This window comes from Solanum pennellii, chromosome 8 (genome assembly GCF_001406875.1).
Source record: "Solanum pennellii chromosome 8, SPENNV200".
In the NCBI taxonomy this organism is placed as follows: Eukaryota; Viridiplantae; Streptophyta; class Magnoliopsida; order Solanales; family Solanaceae; genus Solanum; species Solanum pennellii.
Genome location: NC_028644.1, coordinates 603,478 through 620,405, shown reverse-complemented (window position 1 = coordinate 620,405; position 16,928 = coordinate 603,478). Strand labels below are relative to the sequence as shown.

The 16,928-nt window shown below is 27.0% G+C and overlaps 2 protein-coding genes and 1 pseudogene across 2 annotated transcripts; 1 reads left to right on the top strand and 2 right to left on the bottom strand.

Annotated features, from left to right (window-relative positions):
- Positions 1–1,907: 1,907 nt before the first annotated feature.
- Positions 1,908–9,120, top strand: LOC107028883 (beta-phellandrene synthase (neryl-diphosphate-cyclizing), chloroplastic). The gene is made up of 14 exons (NM_001323454.1): positions 1,908–1,983; positions 2,119–2,177; positions 2,690–2,978; positions 3,342–3,522; positions 3,921–4,111; positions 4,463–4,583; positions 4,699–4,796; positions 4,992–5,206; positions 5,454–5,563; positions 6,189–6,287; positions 6,613–6,828; positions 6,947–7,088; positions 7,870–8,118; positions 8,830–9,120. The coding sequence occupies exons 1-14, from the start codon at positions 1,908–1,910 to the stop codon at positions 9,118–9,120; spliced, it is 2,337 nt and encodes a 778-aa protein (NP_001310383.1).
- A 425-nt stretch (positions 9,121–9,545) lies between these two features.
- On the bottom strand, positions 9,546–12,215 carry LOC107027396 (annotated as a pseudogene).
- LOC107028887 (beta-phellandrene synthase (neryl-diphosphate-cyclizing), chloroplastic-like) lies at positions 12,163–14,387 on the bottom strand. Its single transcript, XM_027919048.1, has 5 exons — positions 14,228–14,387; positions 14,056–14,116; positions 13,367–13,655; positions 12,831–13,011; positions 12,163–12,211 (listed from the first exon to the last, which is right to left on the bottom strand). Exons 2-5 carry the CDS (start codon positions 14,056–14,058, stop codon positions 12,163–12,165), a joined length of 522 nt encoding a protein of 173 aa, XP_027774849.1. The 5' UTR covers positions 14,059–14,116; positions 14,228–14,387.
- Positions 14,388–16,928: the final 2,541 nt, after the last annotated feature.

Sequence of the window (16,928 nt, the reverse complement as noted above, 5' to 3'; positions counted from 1 at the left end):
AAAATTTCAAATCATCTCGAATTTATAAAAATTATTTGGGAGACAGTTGATTTTGACCTTTTTATCACGTGTGATTCATAAACATGATTAAAAATCAACAACTTTTAATTTTGAATTGACTTTAAAGGTTTGCTAATAGGCTAAATGGAAGTCAAATTTCAAACTCACTAATTTCAATTAATTATTAATCGTACTTGTTAAAAATAAAGAGATCATTTATTGTTAAAAATAATCCACGTAATGGACAACAACTAGCAAAACTTATCACGAGATTCTATATGATACTATATATGCTTTGTTTTCTCGATATTTATTTTATTTAAAGTTTGATATTTATATTAAAATTAAAATAGATTTTAAATTTGTATTAAGAAAATTCATTATAAAAGGTTGAAACATTTTCTAACAAAAAAGGTATGATGTCCACATGAATCAAAGAGTAATAATGCTCATATACTTTTTCTGCTTCGAAATAAGATATGCTACAATGATTGACTAATAAAAATTAAAGACTAGTCATTTATAGGCCAAAACGTGCATTTTTACATTTAATTACACATCAAATTTATACCAAAACGTGCATTTTTACATTTAATTACACATCAAGTCTATACCAAAGTGAGATACTATAAGGAAAAATCTTTTTGGTCAAAAAATTTGGATAGAATGATATTTTATTTATGTTATTTTAATTTTAATATCTTTTAACAATAAAATGGAAAAAACATCAGTTTATTATAAAATAAAATAATATTATAATTTTTTTTAATTTTCTAGTCAAATTTTTTTGACATTTAGCTCTTTCCATATTATAATATAAAGAGAAAAATATTTAGAATACCTCTAAATTTGGTGTGAATTAATAGGTTTGTCTCTGAATTATTGACAACATTAAAACTACTCTCTACTTAACGAATTGAACTTAAACATATACACCCTTGATCTTGCCACATCAGTGATATACAAATCCCAAATTCTCGCCAACTTTAGGGGTGTTTTGAACACTTCTTTTGACATTTTATTAAGAGTCTCACGTCCTACAAGAGTTTGAGACCTCTTGATATGCCATGTGGCAGACTGGAGTGTATTTTAAGTTCAATTAGTCAATTAAACGATTTTTTAGAGTAAATTTTAGGTTTAACAAACATAAAAATCATATTTGTATGTTAATAATTATAGTTGGTATAATTGCACTTGATAGCAAACTTTATGTTTGCTAGGGCTATTAATATGTATATTTTGATATACATATACAAAAGAATGAATTGTATAATCTCTGTTTGTATAAAGCGAGAACAAGAGAAGACAAATGAAAACTGGGCAGAGGAAGAGTTGTATTTGTATAATTATAAGTGTATAGGACGAAAATATGTTTATTTATATTTGTTTATGCAATTTTCTCTTGCTTTATACAAACACAAACACAATTTATACATTTGTATTTGTATAAAGTTAGAGAGGTGAGCGAGAGTGGCGGGTAAGATCTGGGAGGCCGGCGAGCGAGATTCTTTGGGGGAGGGATAGGCGAACAAAATTAAAAGATATGTAATATGTATATATACAGTTTTCTTTCACTTTATACAAACACAAAGGTAATTTGTACATTTGAGTTTGTATAAATTAAGAGAGGCGAAGGAGAGACTGGTAGCGAGAAATGGAGAGTGACGAAAGACAACTGTTTAATTTGAATCAATAATTTGCTATTTTATACATTTTTCCTTATTTTTAAGACTATCAATAATTGAGTTACGAAATTAATAATTTGCATTAAATTCAATTAGAAATGTTTTCAACATTTCACTCCGCTAAAAATTTATTTATAATGAGGAAACAAAATCAAAGACAAACACAAAATAGGAGAAATTTCTTCATTTTTCGACCCCCAAAACAACACACAATATTCAAGGATGATAGTTGGCTATAGAAGCACAATCATAACCCTTTCTCATCCTAAGCTAGGCAATGGGAAAACAATTTCATCCAGTAAGACACATATTTTTTTATCATTGCAAGAAGTAGCATTTACATAAGTCAAATTTAATTATATTTTGTGACACAATGCCCTAATTGACTTTAGTTTACCTTTTTCCTTTTTCTTTGTATCATTGTTGAAAACAGATGCAATTTTCCAGAGATCATGTAGAGTAAGATGCAGCCACAGTACCACTTCATCAATGGTAATTAAGTTGCTTCGCGCCTTTCTGAAACTGATCCATAATTTTAACTTTATGAATTCTGGTTGAAAATTCTCTACCACATTGTGTATAATATATTTTGTTTGAAATTTATTATTTATACTTATTTATTTATTCTTGTTAACAAATATGAAATCTAAGACAAAACTATTTGATATGAATGATGACACTCATAAAAAAGTTAGTATTAAAGCATTAACTAATGAGGAGATTCTTGTTATTTCATAGTATTTATTGAGCTTTCATTATCATATTATTTTGTCACAGTAGCTATTTCTTTTTAATTACACTTTGTCATTCTTTTAACATCATTTTGTCTTAGACTTCTTTTCTTCCATTGTTTTATTTTATTCGAACTACTTTAATTTGATCTGACAATCTATCAGAATCAGCCCCCCTATTTCACAAACTAGAGGTGATCAAGTCAATCATACACACTAAATTTTTTTCAAATCTTACTCGTAAAATTACACTGAATATATTTCTCATTGCAGAATGGTTTCGAAGATGCAAGGGATAGAATAAGGGAAAGTTTTGGGAAACTAGAGTTATCTCCTTCTTCCTATGACACAGCATGGGTAGCTATGGTCCCTTCAAAACATTCACTAAATGAGCCATGTTTTCCACAATGTTTAGATTGGATTATTGAAAATCAAAGAGAAGATGGATCTTGGGGATTAAACCCTACCCATCCATTGCTTCTCAAGGACTCACTTTCTTCCACTCTTGCATGTTTGCTTGCCCTAACCAAATGGAGAGTTGGAGATGAGCAAATCAAAAGAGGTAAATAGACTTTATTTGTTCACTTTCTTCAGTTCATTTTTATTTTTCACGTTTATTTCACCGTGTCTTTTAAGAAGATATTAATTAAATTAAATTATCATTATTTAATATTGATCTCAATTTAATAGAGAAAGAGTAAAAGTGACAACTAGTACTCCCTCGTGAAAGTATATACACATAATTATCCGTAAAATAACAAAATAATTATAATTATCCATAAAATTATTTATTTGTTGATATCTCTGCAAATATAATTAACTAAAAATATAATTAAGCCAATACAATATATAATAAGTTTTGTTGGAGTGTATATTTTTTTTATTATTATTAATTTACTTGAAGAGTTCCTTCATTTTCTTTCAGGTCTTGGCTTCATTGAAACGTATGGTTGGGCAGTAGATAACAAGGATCAAATTTCACCTCTAGGATTTGAAGTTATATTTTCTAGTATGATCAAATCTGCAGAGAAATTAGATTTAAATTTGCCTTTGAATCTTCATCTTGTAAATTTGGTGAATTGCAAAAGAGATTCAACAATTAAAAGGTACATATGTCATATACTTTTTTTTAAAAAAAATATTGATTTTATGTGTTCGGCATGGAGGAAAAATATTTCTTTTCAAGTCCGATTGGAAAGTATAATTTCTAGAAAAACATGTTTTTTTATAAATGAAGAAAATGACTTTCTTATTTAATGAAAGTAAAGAAAATAAGTTCTACAAGTGATATATAATTCACATTGATTATATCAGTAATCATTATTTTTTTCATTGAAATTTCCATTAATATTTTTTTTAGATAATATACAAATAAATTTTTCACTTACGTACCTAATAAAAAAGATCATTTTATTTTTACAAAAAAAAATATATTTCTTTCTTACCGGACACACCTTTATACACTTATTTTCTAACTATATATATATCTAAATAATTTCACAAGGAATGTTGAATATATGGGTGAAGGAGTTGGTGAATTATGTGATTGGAAGGAAATAATAAAGTTACATCAAAGACAAAATGGTTCATTATTTGATTCACCAGCCACTACTGCAGCTGCCTTGATTTATCATCAACATGATCAAAAATGCAATCAATATCTTAATTCAATCTTGAAACAACACAAAAATTGGGGTACGTATAGTTTCTTTTTTCTTTTTTTTTTTGGAAAAAAGGATAAATATATTCCCGTATTATTATAAATGGTATGAATATACCCTTCTTTATACTTTTGGGATATTGGTGCCCCTATCATCCAGAAACTAGAGCATATATATACCCTTTATTTTAATGGAAGACTAAATATAGGGACACGTGACACAATTTTATCCATCGATCCGATATTGAATAAATGTCGGATCAATGGATAAGATTATGACACGCGTATGTCAGTAAGTATAAACGGTATTTATTTTAATGGCTTAATAATTAAAAATCTTTGTTTTTTGCTTTCTAACATTTTTTTGGCCTTTTATGTTCTCATAGTTCCCACTATGTATCCAACAAAGATACATTCATTGCTTTGCTTGGTTGATACACTTCAAAATCTTGGAGTACATCGGCATTTTAAATCAGAAATAAAGAAAGCTCTAGATGAAATATACAGGTAAATTAAATCTAATTAATCAAAATCATATTTTATAATTGGCTATCTCTAGGTGTTTCACCTTTACGATTTTGTTAATCCTATAGTATATTATAATAATGTCAATTATTTATAGGCTATGGCAACAAAAGAATGAACAAATTTTCTCAAATGTCACCCATTGTGCTATGGCTTTTCGACTTCTAAGGATGAGCTACTATGATGTCTCCTCAGGTTTGTTACTAAAAACTCGAGTCGATTTCTCAGATGATCATAATTATTTTCTAAGAAAGTCAATTTTGTTGTTAGAAGAAAATTGAAATCAAGAAAACATATGACAGTTTGAGATAATAACTAAAAAATTAATAAGCTGAGTTATCACCAGTAAAAACTCCGACGTTTGTCTTAATGAATTCAATTAATTTGCAGATGAACTAGCAGAATTTGTGGATGAAGAACATTTCTTTACAACAAGTGGGAAATATACAAGTCATGTTGAAATTCTTGAACTCCACAAAGCATCACAATTGGCTATTGATCATGAGAAAGATGACATTTTGGATAAAATTAACAATTGGACAAGAACTTTTATGGAGCAAAAACTCTTAAACAATGGCTTCATAGATAGGATGTCAAAGAAAGAGGTATTTTATTTTGTGTATCTTAATTTATATCGTACATAAAGTTTGGGAACGTAAAGATATAACTTTTGAATCCTATAGTTTATATAAGCTAAAGGCTTACATGTACGATACTTTCTTGAATTCTATAGAATAATGTTATAACATTCTAAATCTCATTTCCGATATTTTCTTGAATTATATGTATATACAAGATATTTTATACATCGAAACTATATTTTTCTTCTATTACTAATCTTGGAAATATTAGGTGGAACTTGCTTTGAAGAAGTTTTATACCACATCTGATCTAGCAGAAAATAGAAGATATATAAAGTCATACGAAGAGAACAATTTTAAAATCTTAAAAGCAGCTTATAGGTATGATTGTCTATCATTATCACTTGTACATTCATTTTTTTAATTTTACGTTTAATTATGTTAAATTATTGTAGTGAAGTGATAAATTACGGGAAGAATGTATGGAGTATTAATCAATAATTTCATGATAATAATGTGTATATATAACTAACATATGTCATATATTTATTGAGTTGGTGTCATATCATATACTCATTGTAACTTTATATTATATATATATAAAAAAAGGATAAGTAGTCTATAAATATGGGGATAAGATATGAGATTAGATGTGTTAACTGAATTTGGGTTAGATCAAAATTAAGTGGACAAACCCATTAGATGTGAGGTTTGAAGTTTTGCAATCAATTAATACAAGTCCAAAACCTACAACAACACAAATCCAATCAAGTTGCGATCAAAGGTTGAATATGATTCCTACATGACATAATACAAATCAACTCGAGTGTCTCTCATACTCACTGTCATGTAGGACACATTATTTTATTTCTTCAATTTTATACAAATTCAAATTTATGTATGCACATAAAATTGAATGACATAAATATCAGCTAAAACAGAATTAAAAAACGCATTTATATGTTATGTTGTGCAAATTCTAATTTAAAGTTTTTCTCTCTATTAGGTCACCCAACATTAACAATAAGGACTTGTTAGCATTTTCAATACACGAGTTTGAATTATGCCAGGCTCAACACCGAGAAGAACTTCAACAACTCAGGAGGTATGTATATAGTGATATTTTTTTCTTTTTAATCTGTTTAAAAAATAACTTTTTTATATATATATATATATTTAGTGACAATTTAACTTAAATTTTCTATTTTACTTTTAATAAAATAATTTATAATTACACAGATATTTATAATTTATTTGATACCATAAATTTCAAAACTCATTTTTACCTAATCAAATCCTAATACCTATTTATCCGTCTTCATTGTGGCCCTAACCTTCTTAGGTAAGAAAACTACCACCATGAGCGATGAATTCTTTTTTCGTTCTTAAACTTCATGTGAAATCAAACATATTTGTGTATATGAATGTAGGTGGTTTGAAGATTATAGATTGGACCAACTCGGACTTGCAGAACGATATATACATGCTACTTACTTATTTGGTGTTACTATTATCCCCGAGCCTGAATTATCCGATGCTCGTCTCATGAACGCAAAATACATTATGCTCCTGACTATTGTCGATGAATATTTCGAGAGTTTTGCATCTAAAGATGAATGTCTCAACATCATTGAATTAGTAGAAAGGTATTTCTTATGAACTTATAAGCTCGTCAAATTGACTTAGTTTTAGTTTGACTTATAAGCATTTTTAGAGCTTATTTATGTTTTTGGTAATTAAGTGTTAAATGTTTGTTATTTACAGGTGGGATGACTATGCAAGTGTAGGTTATAAATCGGAGAAGGTTAAAGTTTTCTTTTCAACTTTTTACAAATCAATAGAGGAGCTTGCAACAATTGCTGAAATTAAACAAGGAAGATCTGTCAAAAATCACCTTATTAATTTGGTAGGGGAATTATTCTATGACTTCCTTCTTTAATTTTATTTTTTATACTTATTAGTGTATTTTAAAAAATAATATTTCTTTTTTCTAATTTGGCATGTCTTTAATTTTCACATTCAAAGATTATAATATTAAATGATATTTTGTTACATTAAGCATATTTTTAAATTATGGTAACAAGATTCAAATTATCTTTTTTTTTTATTAGTCTGTTTAAAAATAATGTCTTTTTTTTTTTAATTTGGTACTCTTTAATTTCAACATTCCATGTGACATATAACAAGCATATCTTTAATTTAACAGCACAAAAGTCAAAAAACTTTTTTATTGTCTTAAATTTGTGGAGTTTTAAAATGTGTGAATGGAAAATAAAGAATTGCAACTTTTATGAAAAATTATTTTTATGGAGGGTTGATTGTGACTTTTATTAAAGATTGTGACATTTTCGAAAGATTTTGATTTTTTCGAAGGATTGTGACCTTTCTGGTAAGGCACAATAAGAATCTTTTCACAATACCGTTTGTTGTCTATAAATACAGAGATTAAGAGACACAATTTTTAGACTTCTACTACTACTACTAAATATAGTATTGTAAGTGTACTAGTCTGTAGTTCAGTAGCTCGCTAACACTGTAATTGTAGGTACCGATACACCGGTGACACTGTGCATTCAGTGTGCTTGATTTTCTTCTTTAAGAAAAATATTTTATATGTTTCTGATTTTATTCTCTTCTAGTTTTGAAAATACTCTTTAAACTATGTTGTTTCTGATTTTGGATTCTAGTGGCTTGAAGTGATGAAGTTGATGTTGATGGAACAAGTAGAGTGGTGGACAAGCAAGACAATACCAAGCATAGAAGAGTATTTGTGTGTTACATCTATAACATTTGGTTCAAGATTGCTTCTTCTCACAATACAATATTTTCTTGGAATAAAAATATCCAAAGATCTTTTAGAAAGTGATGAAATATGTGGCTTATGCAATTGTACCGGTAGAGTTATGCGAATCCTTAATGATTTACAAGATTCCAAGGTAACAACTCTTGTATTCTTTTTTGTCTATATTGTAATTTGATTTTTGTATTCGAAGAAAAAAATTTGGTCATCTATAATAAGTTTTACAAGAATATTAGTGTAACATAAATAAATTTGATTATCAAAATAATAATTCTAAATTAGTCATTGAAACAAAAAAAAAGTCAAAAGAATATGTTTGACGAAGATTGAATTTACTGGGATTATATTTTTGTAAAAAAAATAATAATAAGTTAGATTAAAATTATATATTTTTTCATTTCCGTTAGAGGAAAAGGGTATATGTGAGTCATTTGTTTACAAGTAGGGGTATATATGAGCCACTTTCATAACAAGGAGTATATAAACTCTAAATGACAAAGTTGAAGGGTATATCAGACTCTTCTCCCATTAATCAATGTAAAATATCACTTGTAAAAACATATTTTTCGAAAGTCACTTGTAAAAACAATCAACTTGTGTCAATCATACCTATGGTACAAAATCTTAGATTACTGAGTGATCAGATGCTAATTTAGAATTTTTAAATTTATAAATTCTGAAATCATGTTTCTTATTAAATTCTGAATAAATTATTTATACTATTATTATAAAGACATAAATTGAACCTAAACTATTAAACTTTACCATTATAGTACATGTCTTTTTTAGTACTCCACATATATATTAATATTGGTGGATTGTTTAATTCCCACATGTTTTGCTACAGAGAGAACAAAAGGGGGTCTCAATAAATTTAGTCACATTACTAATGAAAAGTATCTCTGAGGAAGAAGCTATAATGAAGATGAAGGAAATCTTGGAAATGAATAGAAGAGAGTTATTGAAAATGGTTTTAGTTCAAAAAAAGGGAAGCCAATTGCCTCAATTATGCAAAGATATATTTTGGAGGACAAGCAAATGGACTCATTTCACTTATTCACAAACTGATGGATTTAGAATTGAAGAGGAAATGAAGAATCACATTGATGAAGTCTTTTACAAACCACTCAATCATTAATCCCTCATTTTGAATTTATGACTTTTGTTCTTTCCTTCTATTCCAACTGAATAAACTTGTTTGCGCAAATCCAGATAATAAAAAACCTCTATAAACCTGTGGTTTAATCTTTTATCTAATACCTTAATATTATAAAAATATATATTTTTCTCTTTATTTTTTGTTCAAAAATATAATACAAACGTATACGAGTTTTTCTTTAATTTTGAAAACGAAACCCCTAGCTTTGCTTTTCTTGCGGTTCAAGCCTATATACTTAGTTACTTACAATGAAAGATTCGAATCATAAGAATAGAGTTGCGAGATGTTACAAATATATATAGTACTACCACTAAATAGTTATTGAAAAGTCTTTTATTTGTTGTAGTCTACAACACATAAAACAAGACATACAAGGGGCTAGGTCTAAAAACTAACAATGGCTTTCAATATGTGTGTCCACCAAAACGTCTATGCCTTTGTTGAAAGTTCATTATTGCCTCTTTAAGATCTTTCTCTCCAAAATCAGGAAACAATGTATTGGTGAAGTAAAATTCAGTATAAGCCAATTGCCACAACAAAAAGTTACTAACTCTTTGTTCACCTCCTGTCCTTATAAGTAAATCAGGATTTGGACACTTACTTTCAAGTTGTTGTTCAAATAAATTCTTGTTGATATCTTCTACATCTAATAAACCATTCATTGCTTTATTAACAATACTTTTTGTTGCTTGCAATATGTCATAATATCCACCATAGTTTAGTGCAATCACAAGGTGAAGTCCTTTGTAGTCTCTTCTGTTAATGTTATGCATTTTTGTAATGTCATTGGGAGGTTGGATTTACAACCAATAACAGACACTCGCACTCCAAACCTATTGATTTGTAAGGGCAATGAGAAATTAAAACAATTATTCGCTATAATAAATAAAGAATTTTGCGGCAATTATACAATGACAATTTATAAATAGTGTATATGTATATATATGATACACAAATTATACATCATACATATACACATTGTACGCTATTTGTATAATATCGATACATTGCATATATACATATGAAATGCACCATTTGGGGCTGGAACTCCCATCTTTACTATGATATGAACATTTTTACACTAGACCATTGATGTTTTGGATCAATCTATTGACGACAGTCGATAAAGACATTTTTTTAGATCAAACTATTAAATAAAGACATTTTTATTCAATTTCACATTATCTAAGGAGATTTTTAAACCTTTTTTCATTTAATTTATATGGTATTAGACCAAACTATTAACCAAAGAAAATGTTTAAGTATCCTTATTGCTATTTTAGACATTTTTTATGTGTCATTTGCCAAATAATAAAATACAGACACACAAATAACATTATCCCTTAATGACATTTGTATATTTTAATCGAAAAATGCAGTACCTCAAAAATTCGTTAAAGAATTCTTCAAACAATTGCATCAAGAAATCAACCTCCTCCTGCTCCAAAACAAATGGTTATATATACTTCAACCAAAAAAAAAATACAAATTCTATAAATTAGATTTTATTCGTTTCAATTTATTTACCGTACTTTCTGTTTTAGTTTATTTTAGAAAGAATGTTTTTTTCCTTTTTCTTTTAGTGAATCGTTAATTCCTACTTTAATTTCCATCTTTCATGTTTAAGAAGTTAAACCATAAAATTAAAAGACGTTTTGATTCACTTGATATATTTTTAGAAGGTCAAACATAGTTATTTAAAAATTAAAAAAATGTTTGATCAAATTTTAAAAATAATAAGTGTTTTAGTAGCATAAACTGTTTTCGAGTAGCTGAAAAAAGTACTAGTTCTTTTCCAAAAATATTTTTGAAAAGATACACACAGAAACACATTTTATATATTTGGTGAAATAATATGGAAGTTCAAATGACCATACAATATTGAGATCCTATTTTCGAAAAACTTTAGTGATTTTAATACCTTGATTTATTGGGAAGAATAAAATGACGATGGAGAGCTATGAAGTTGGCGAGAAAAATAATCGGAAGGGACTAAATGTGCATCAATATATTAACTCGATAAAATAATGACTATTAATATTCTATATAAAATAATAAGGATGATTTTAATCTGAATTCAAAGTTAAAAGACCATTTTGGACTTTTCTCCAAATTCAAATGTAAAATGTTTAAATATTTTGAAATAAAAATATTTACATAAAAGTACAATAAGTTAGGGAAATGCATAAGTATCTCTCAATATATGCTCGAAATTTTAGAGATACACTTATATTATACTAAGATTCTATTAGCCCCTAAACTTATTTTGTAAATAATTTTTCACCCTTTTTTGGCCTACGTGATGGTAGCTTGAAAAAAAATGTCAACACGCATTGGGCTCTCAAGATAGTGTCACGTAGACCGAAAAGGACTAGAAAATTATTTATAAAATAAGGTCAGGAGTAATAGGATCTTAGTATAGTATAAGTGTATCTCTAATATTTCGGACATAGATTTGAGGTACTTGTGCATTTAAATATGAAGAAAATGCAGCCACGGAATAACTCATCCGACTCTCAAAATTGAAATATGATTGCCACATAAATTAAGACAGAGAACATAAAAAACAAATGCATCCATAAATTAAACACATATTATATCAAATTATCACATGTTCTCTTGATTTCAATTTTCTTCAATAACAAAAGTGACTTTCTTAGAAAATAATTATCAGTTAAGTGATCATCTGAGAAATCGACTCGAGTTTTTAGTAACAAACCTGAGGAGACATCATAGTTGCTCATCCTGAGAAGTCGAAAAGCCATAGCACAATGGGTGACATTTGAGAAAATTTCTTCATTCTTTTGTTGCCATAGCCTATAAATAATTGACATTATTATATACTATAAGCTTAACAAAATCGTAAAAGTGAAATATCTAGACAACCCCTTAAACTTATTTTATAATCTAAACATTTTAATTTTGACAAAAGTGAATTTTTTAATTTACCTGTATATTTCATCCAGAACTTTCTTTATTTCTGATTTAAAATGCCGATGTACTCCAAGATTTTGAAGTGTATCAACCAAGCAAAGCAATGAATGTATCTTTGTTGGATACATAGTGGGAACTATGAGAACATAAAGGGCCAAAAAAATGTTAGAAAGCAAAAAACAAGATTTTTAATTATTAAGCCATTAAAATAAAATGATCTTTTTTATCAGGTACTACGTAAGTGAAAAAATTATTTATATATAATTTAAAAAAATATTATTTGTTGTAAAGAAAGCTCAGAATATAAGAAGAAAAAGACAAGAAGTATAAGATAGAGGAGATAATTTTCTTATTCAAGTATATATCAAATGGTGAGTGATATCTCTATTTATAGTGTTGAGATATCACTCCCAAAAGTCATTTAACTAGTAGATACATAGTTATCTACATTGTTATCCAAAAGGGGGGTTCATATCATCTAGGGATACACATACATGAATTTAGTAGTTCATGAATAAACCAAATGGTCATCCACTATTCAATGGATTTATAACATTATTGAGAAATTTATATCACCTGTAGAACTTATTTTCTCTACTTTCACTAAATAAGAAAGTGATTTTCTTCATTTATCAAAAAAAAAATATTTTTCTAGAATATATACTTTCCAATCGAACTTGAAAAGAAATATTTTTCCTCCATGCCGAACACATAAAATCAATTTTTTTTAAAAAAAAAGTGTATGAAATATGTACCTTTTAATTGTTGAATCTTTTTTGCAATTCACCAAATTTACAAGATCAAGATTCAAAGGCAAATTCAAGTTTAATTTCTCTGCAAATTTGATCATAGTAGAAAATATAATTTCAAATCCTAGAGGTGAAATTTGATCCTTGTTATCTACTGCCCAACCATACGTTTCAATGAAGCCAAAACCTGAAAGAAAATGAGAGAACTCTTCAAGTAAATAATAAATAAAAAATATACAGTCCAACATAACTTATTATATATTGTATTCGCATAATTATATTTTTAGTTAATTTATATATGCAGAGACATCAACAAATAAACAATTTTACGATAATTAGAATTTTACATAACTTTCACTATGGAGTACTAGTTTTCACCTTTACTCTTTAGTTTCTCTAATAAATTGAGATTAATATTAAATAATGATAATTTAATTTAATTAATATCTTCTTAAAAGACATGGTGAAATAAACGTGACAAATAAAAATAAACAGAAAGAATAACATAATAGTGTTGAATTGAACAAATAAAGTCTATTTACCTCTTTTGATTTGCTCATCTCCAACTCTCCATTTGGTTAGGGCAAGCAAACATGCAAGAGTGGAAGAAAGTGAGTCCTTTAGAAGCAATGGATGGCTAGGGTTTAGTCCCCAAGATCCATCTTCTCTTTGATTTTCAATAATCCAATCTAAACATTGTGGAAAACATGGCTCATTTAGTGAATGTCTTGAAGGGACCATAGCTACCCATGCTGTGTCATAGGAAGAAGGTGATAGCTCTAATTTCCCAAAATTTTCCCTTATTCTCTCCCTTGCATCTTCAAACCCATCCTGCGGTATATTCAGTGTAATTTTACGAGTAAGATTTGAAAAATATATAGACTGTCAGATCAAATTAAAGTAGTTCGAAAACAAAAAAACAACAGAAGAAAAGAAGTCAAGACAAAATGATGTTAAGGATATGATTAAGGATACTAAAAAAATAATATGATAATGAATGTGTAAGAAATACTATGAAATAACAAGAATCTCATCATTAATTAATGCTTTAATACTAACTTTATTATGAGTTTGGTCAATCGAATCAGATAGTTTTGTCTTAGATTTTATATTTATTAAAAAGAATAATAAATAAGTATATATAAATAATAAATTTCAAAAAAAAGTGATCGAATTTCCAATCAGAATTCATAAAGTTAAAATCATGAAAGACGCGCGTGACTCAACTTACCATTGATGAAGTGGTACTATGGCTGCATCTTACTCTACATGTCTTTGGAAAATTGCATCTTCTTTCAACAATGATACAAAGAAAAAGTTAATTAGGGCATGGTGGTGACATAAAAGATAATTAATTGACTAATGTAAAATGTTGTTGCAATGATCAAAATTATGTCTCTTACTGGATGAAATTGTTTTCCCATTTCCTAATTTATAATGAGAAATGATTATGATTTTGCTTCTATAGCCAGTTATCATCCTTGAATATTGTGTGTGTTGTTTTTTGGGATGGAGGGATAAAAAATGAAGAAATTTCTCTAGTTAGCTACCACATTTATTGAGGTGAGGGTCATTTGCATTTTGCTTCTATTTTGTGTTTATCTTTAATTTTTATTCCTCATTATAAATAAATTTTTTAGCTGAGAAATATTAAAAATATTCCTAAATTTAGTGCAAATAATTAGTTGATAGCTTTAAGAAAAAAATCTTTACTTAATCAACTGAACTTAAAATATACTTTCTGTCTGTCGCATGACATATCAAGTGGTCTCAAATTCTTATAGGAGTGTGAGACTCTGAAAAAAATCGAAAAATATATTGAAAATACAAAATTGGCGAAAATTTAAAAGTGTATTTCACCAATATGACAAAGATCAGGAATATATTTAAATTTAATTAGTTGAGTAGAGATTGTTTTTATTATTATCAATTTTAAAAATAAAATTAATAATTTACTTCAAATTTAAAACTATTTTTTAAATATTTTTCTCTTTATATTATGATATCTCACGAGTTTAGCTCCATAGTCTTTAATTTATATTTGTCAATCATTGCAGCATACATCTTATTTCAAAGCAGAAAAAGTATATAAGCATTATTGAACAAATCTTAGAACAACAATCCAAAAGTGAAATAATTACTCTTTGATTCACGTGGACACTATACCTTTTTGTAAGAAAATGTTCCACCTTTTATAACATGATTTTTTAATACAAATTAAAAAATTATTTCAAATAAATATCGATCGTTAAATAAAATGACCTAGTATTCTTGACAATAAAATGATCTTTTTATTTTGTTTTGTCTTCTTTCTTATTTTTGACAAAGAAGTATGTATAATTAATATGTATTAATATGAATTGTAGTGTAATGATGAGACTGTTCCACTCATATTAGAGATTTTCAATTTGAATTATATATATGAAAAAAATCACATTAAAAATAGGGTTAATTTCAAATAAATTCTATAATGCGTGATTAAATCAGGTGAAAATAAAAGAATAGTAATTGATGAGTCAATGATTTTTCTGGACAATAATTCCGATTCACATAAAAATCTTTAATAGATTGGTGTGCTAATTATTGCCAGCTAAAAATAAAAAGGTAGAGGACAAATAAAATTGAACCACTTCTTAAATTAAATTTACTGAAAAGAGCATTGGATACAATTATGAATAATAAATTTAATATTATCAATTAGATCTTATGCTCAAATTAATGTTAAAGAGTTATTTATCTAAAAAAAAAAGAAACAATTATATCATGTACTTCAAATTATGTGTTAAGATTTTTTAGCAATATGAGGCCCAAACTATTTCGTGTGTTCAAAACTAGCCCAACATACCCAACATTTTATACTTCGGCCCATAAGAAAAAACGAGATATGAAATTACGTTGAATGATTTTGAAAATTGGTGAGTTTGAAATTTTAACTTCCGTTTACCCCATGAGCAAACCTTTAAAGTCAATTTAAAGTAAAATTTTTATTTTGAATCATGTCTATGAATCAAGCGAGATCAAAAAATTAAAATTAACTGGCTCCCTAATATTTTTATAAATCATTCGAAATGATTTGGAGTTTTTTTCATCCAATATAAATCTAAATGTCATGACAAATAAGGCCTTCTTATCAAAAACTTGAGTCTTTGATTATTTAAATTTAGCTCATCAAATTTATTTATTTATCTTAATTAATATTTTCTTTGAAGCCAAAATTCTAAATGTGCATTTATTATGTTCTAGAGAGTGCTACTAATTTCGAACAATATTTATTTGTTGTTATGTTCTTGGTGGCTCCGTCCTATATTAGTTGTAAGAGAGTTTTAAAGATTTAAATTTTATAGGTTTAGTTTTAAATTATTAAAATTGAAACAATTATATTTTTAAAGTTGCAAATTTATACTTATTATTTTGATAATTTTTATATGTACATTTATATTGCCTGTTCAATATTATGGGTTCAAAATCGAACACCTTACTATAAATTATAATGCTACCGTTTAAGTTGAATTCTTTTTTTTTTTAAATCATGTAATGACCTTCTTTCAATAATTTTTATATAATTCTTTTTTTTTTGGCATTTCAAAAGATAATAGAGTATTACTCTGTTGAAATTTTATTTTTATAACATAATTTGTTGATATAGTGTTTAAATGTATACGCATATTCATATAATTTGGTTTTTCATAACAATAAAAATTTAAATCAATTATGTCGGTTTATTAAATTTGTAACTTAAATCAAATTACATAAGTCGGGTTTTTTGAATTTGGCCTTTTCTTTTATTTTGATTTTTTTGATTTTTTACAACTATACGGTGTTAGAAAAAGAATCAAATATATTTTCACTTACCTGTGTGATTAGCTAAATTAAAAAAAAATGTTAAATGAATAGAAATCTTCAGAAAAAAAACGATAAAATTCAAATGAGTACAAAATATTCCTTTTGAATTATCAATGTCCACTATGTTAAATTAATAAGATTAAAGGCTACAATCAAACTGAAGACAAACGAAATATTATAAAGTAAATTGTTAACTTTGAATATGAGAAACTATAACAATATTACTGTAACTTCTAATTTTAATATAATATAAAATATTTA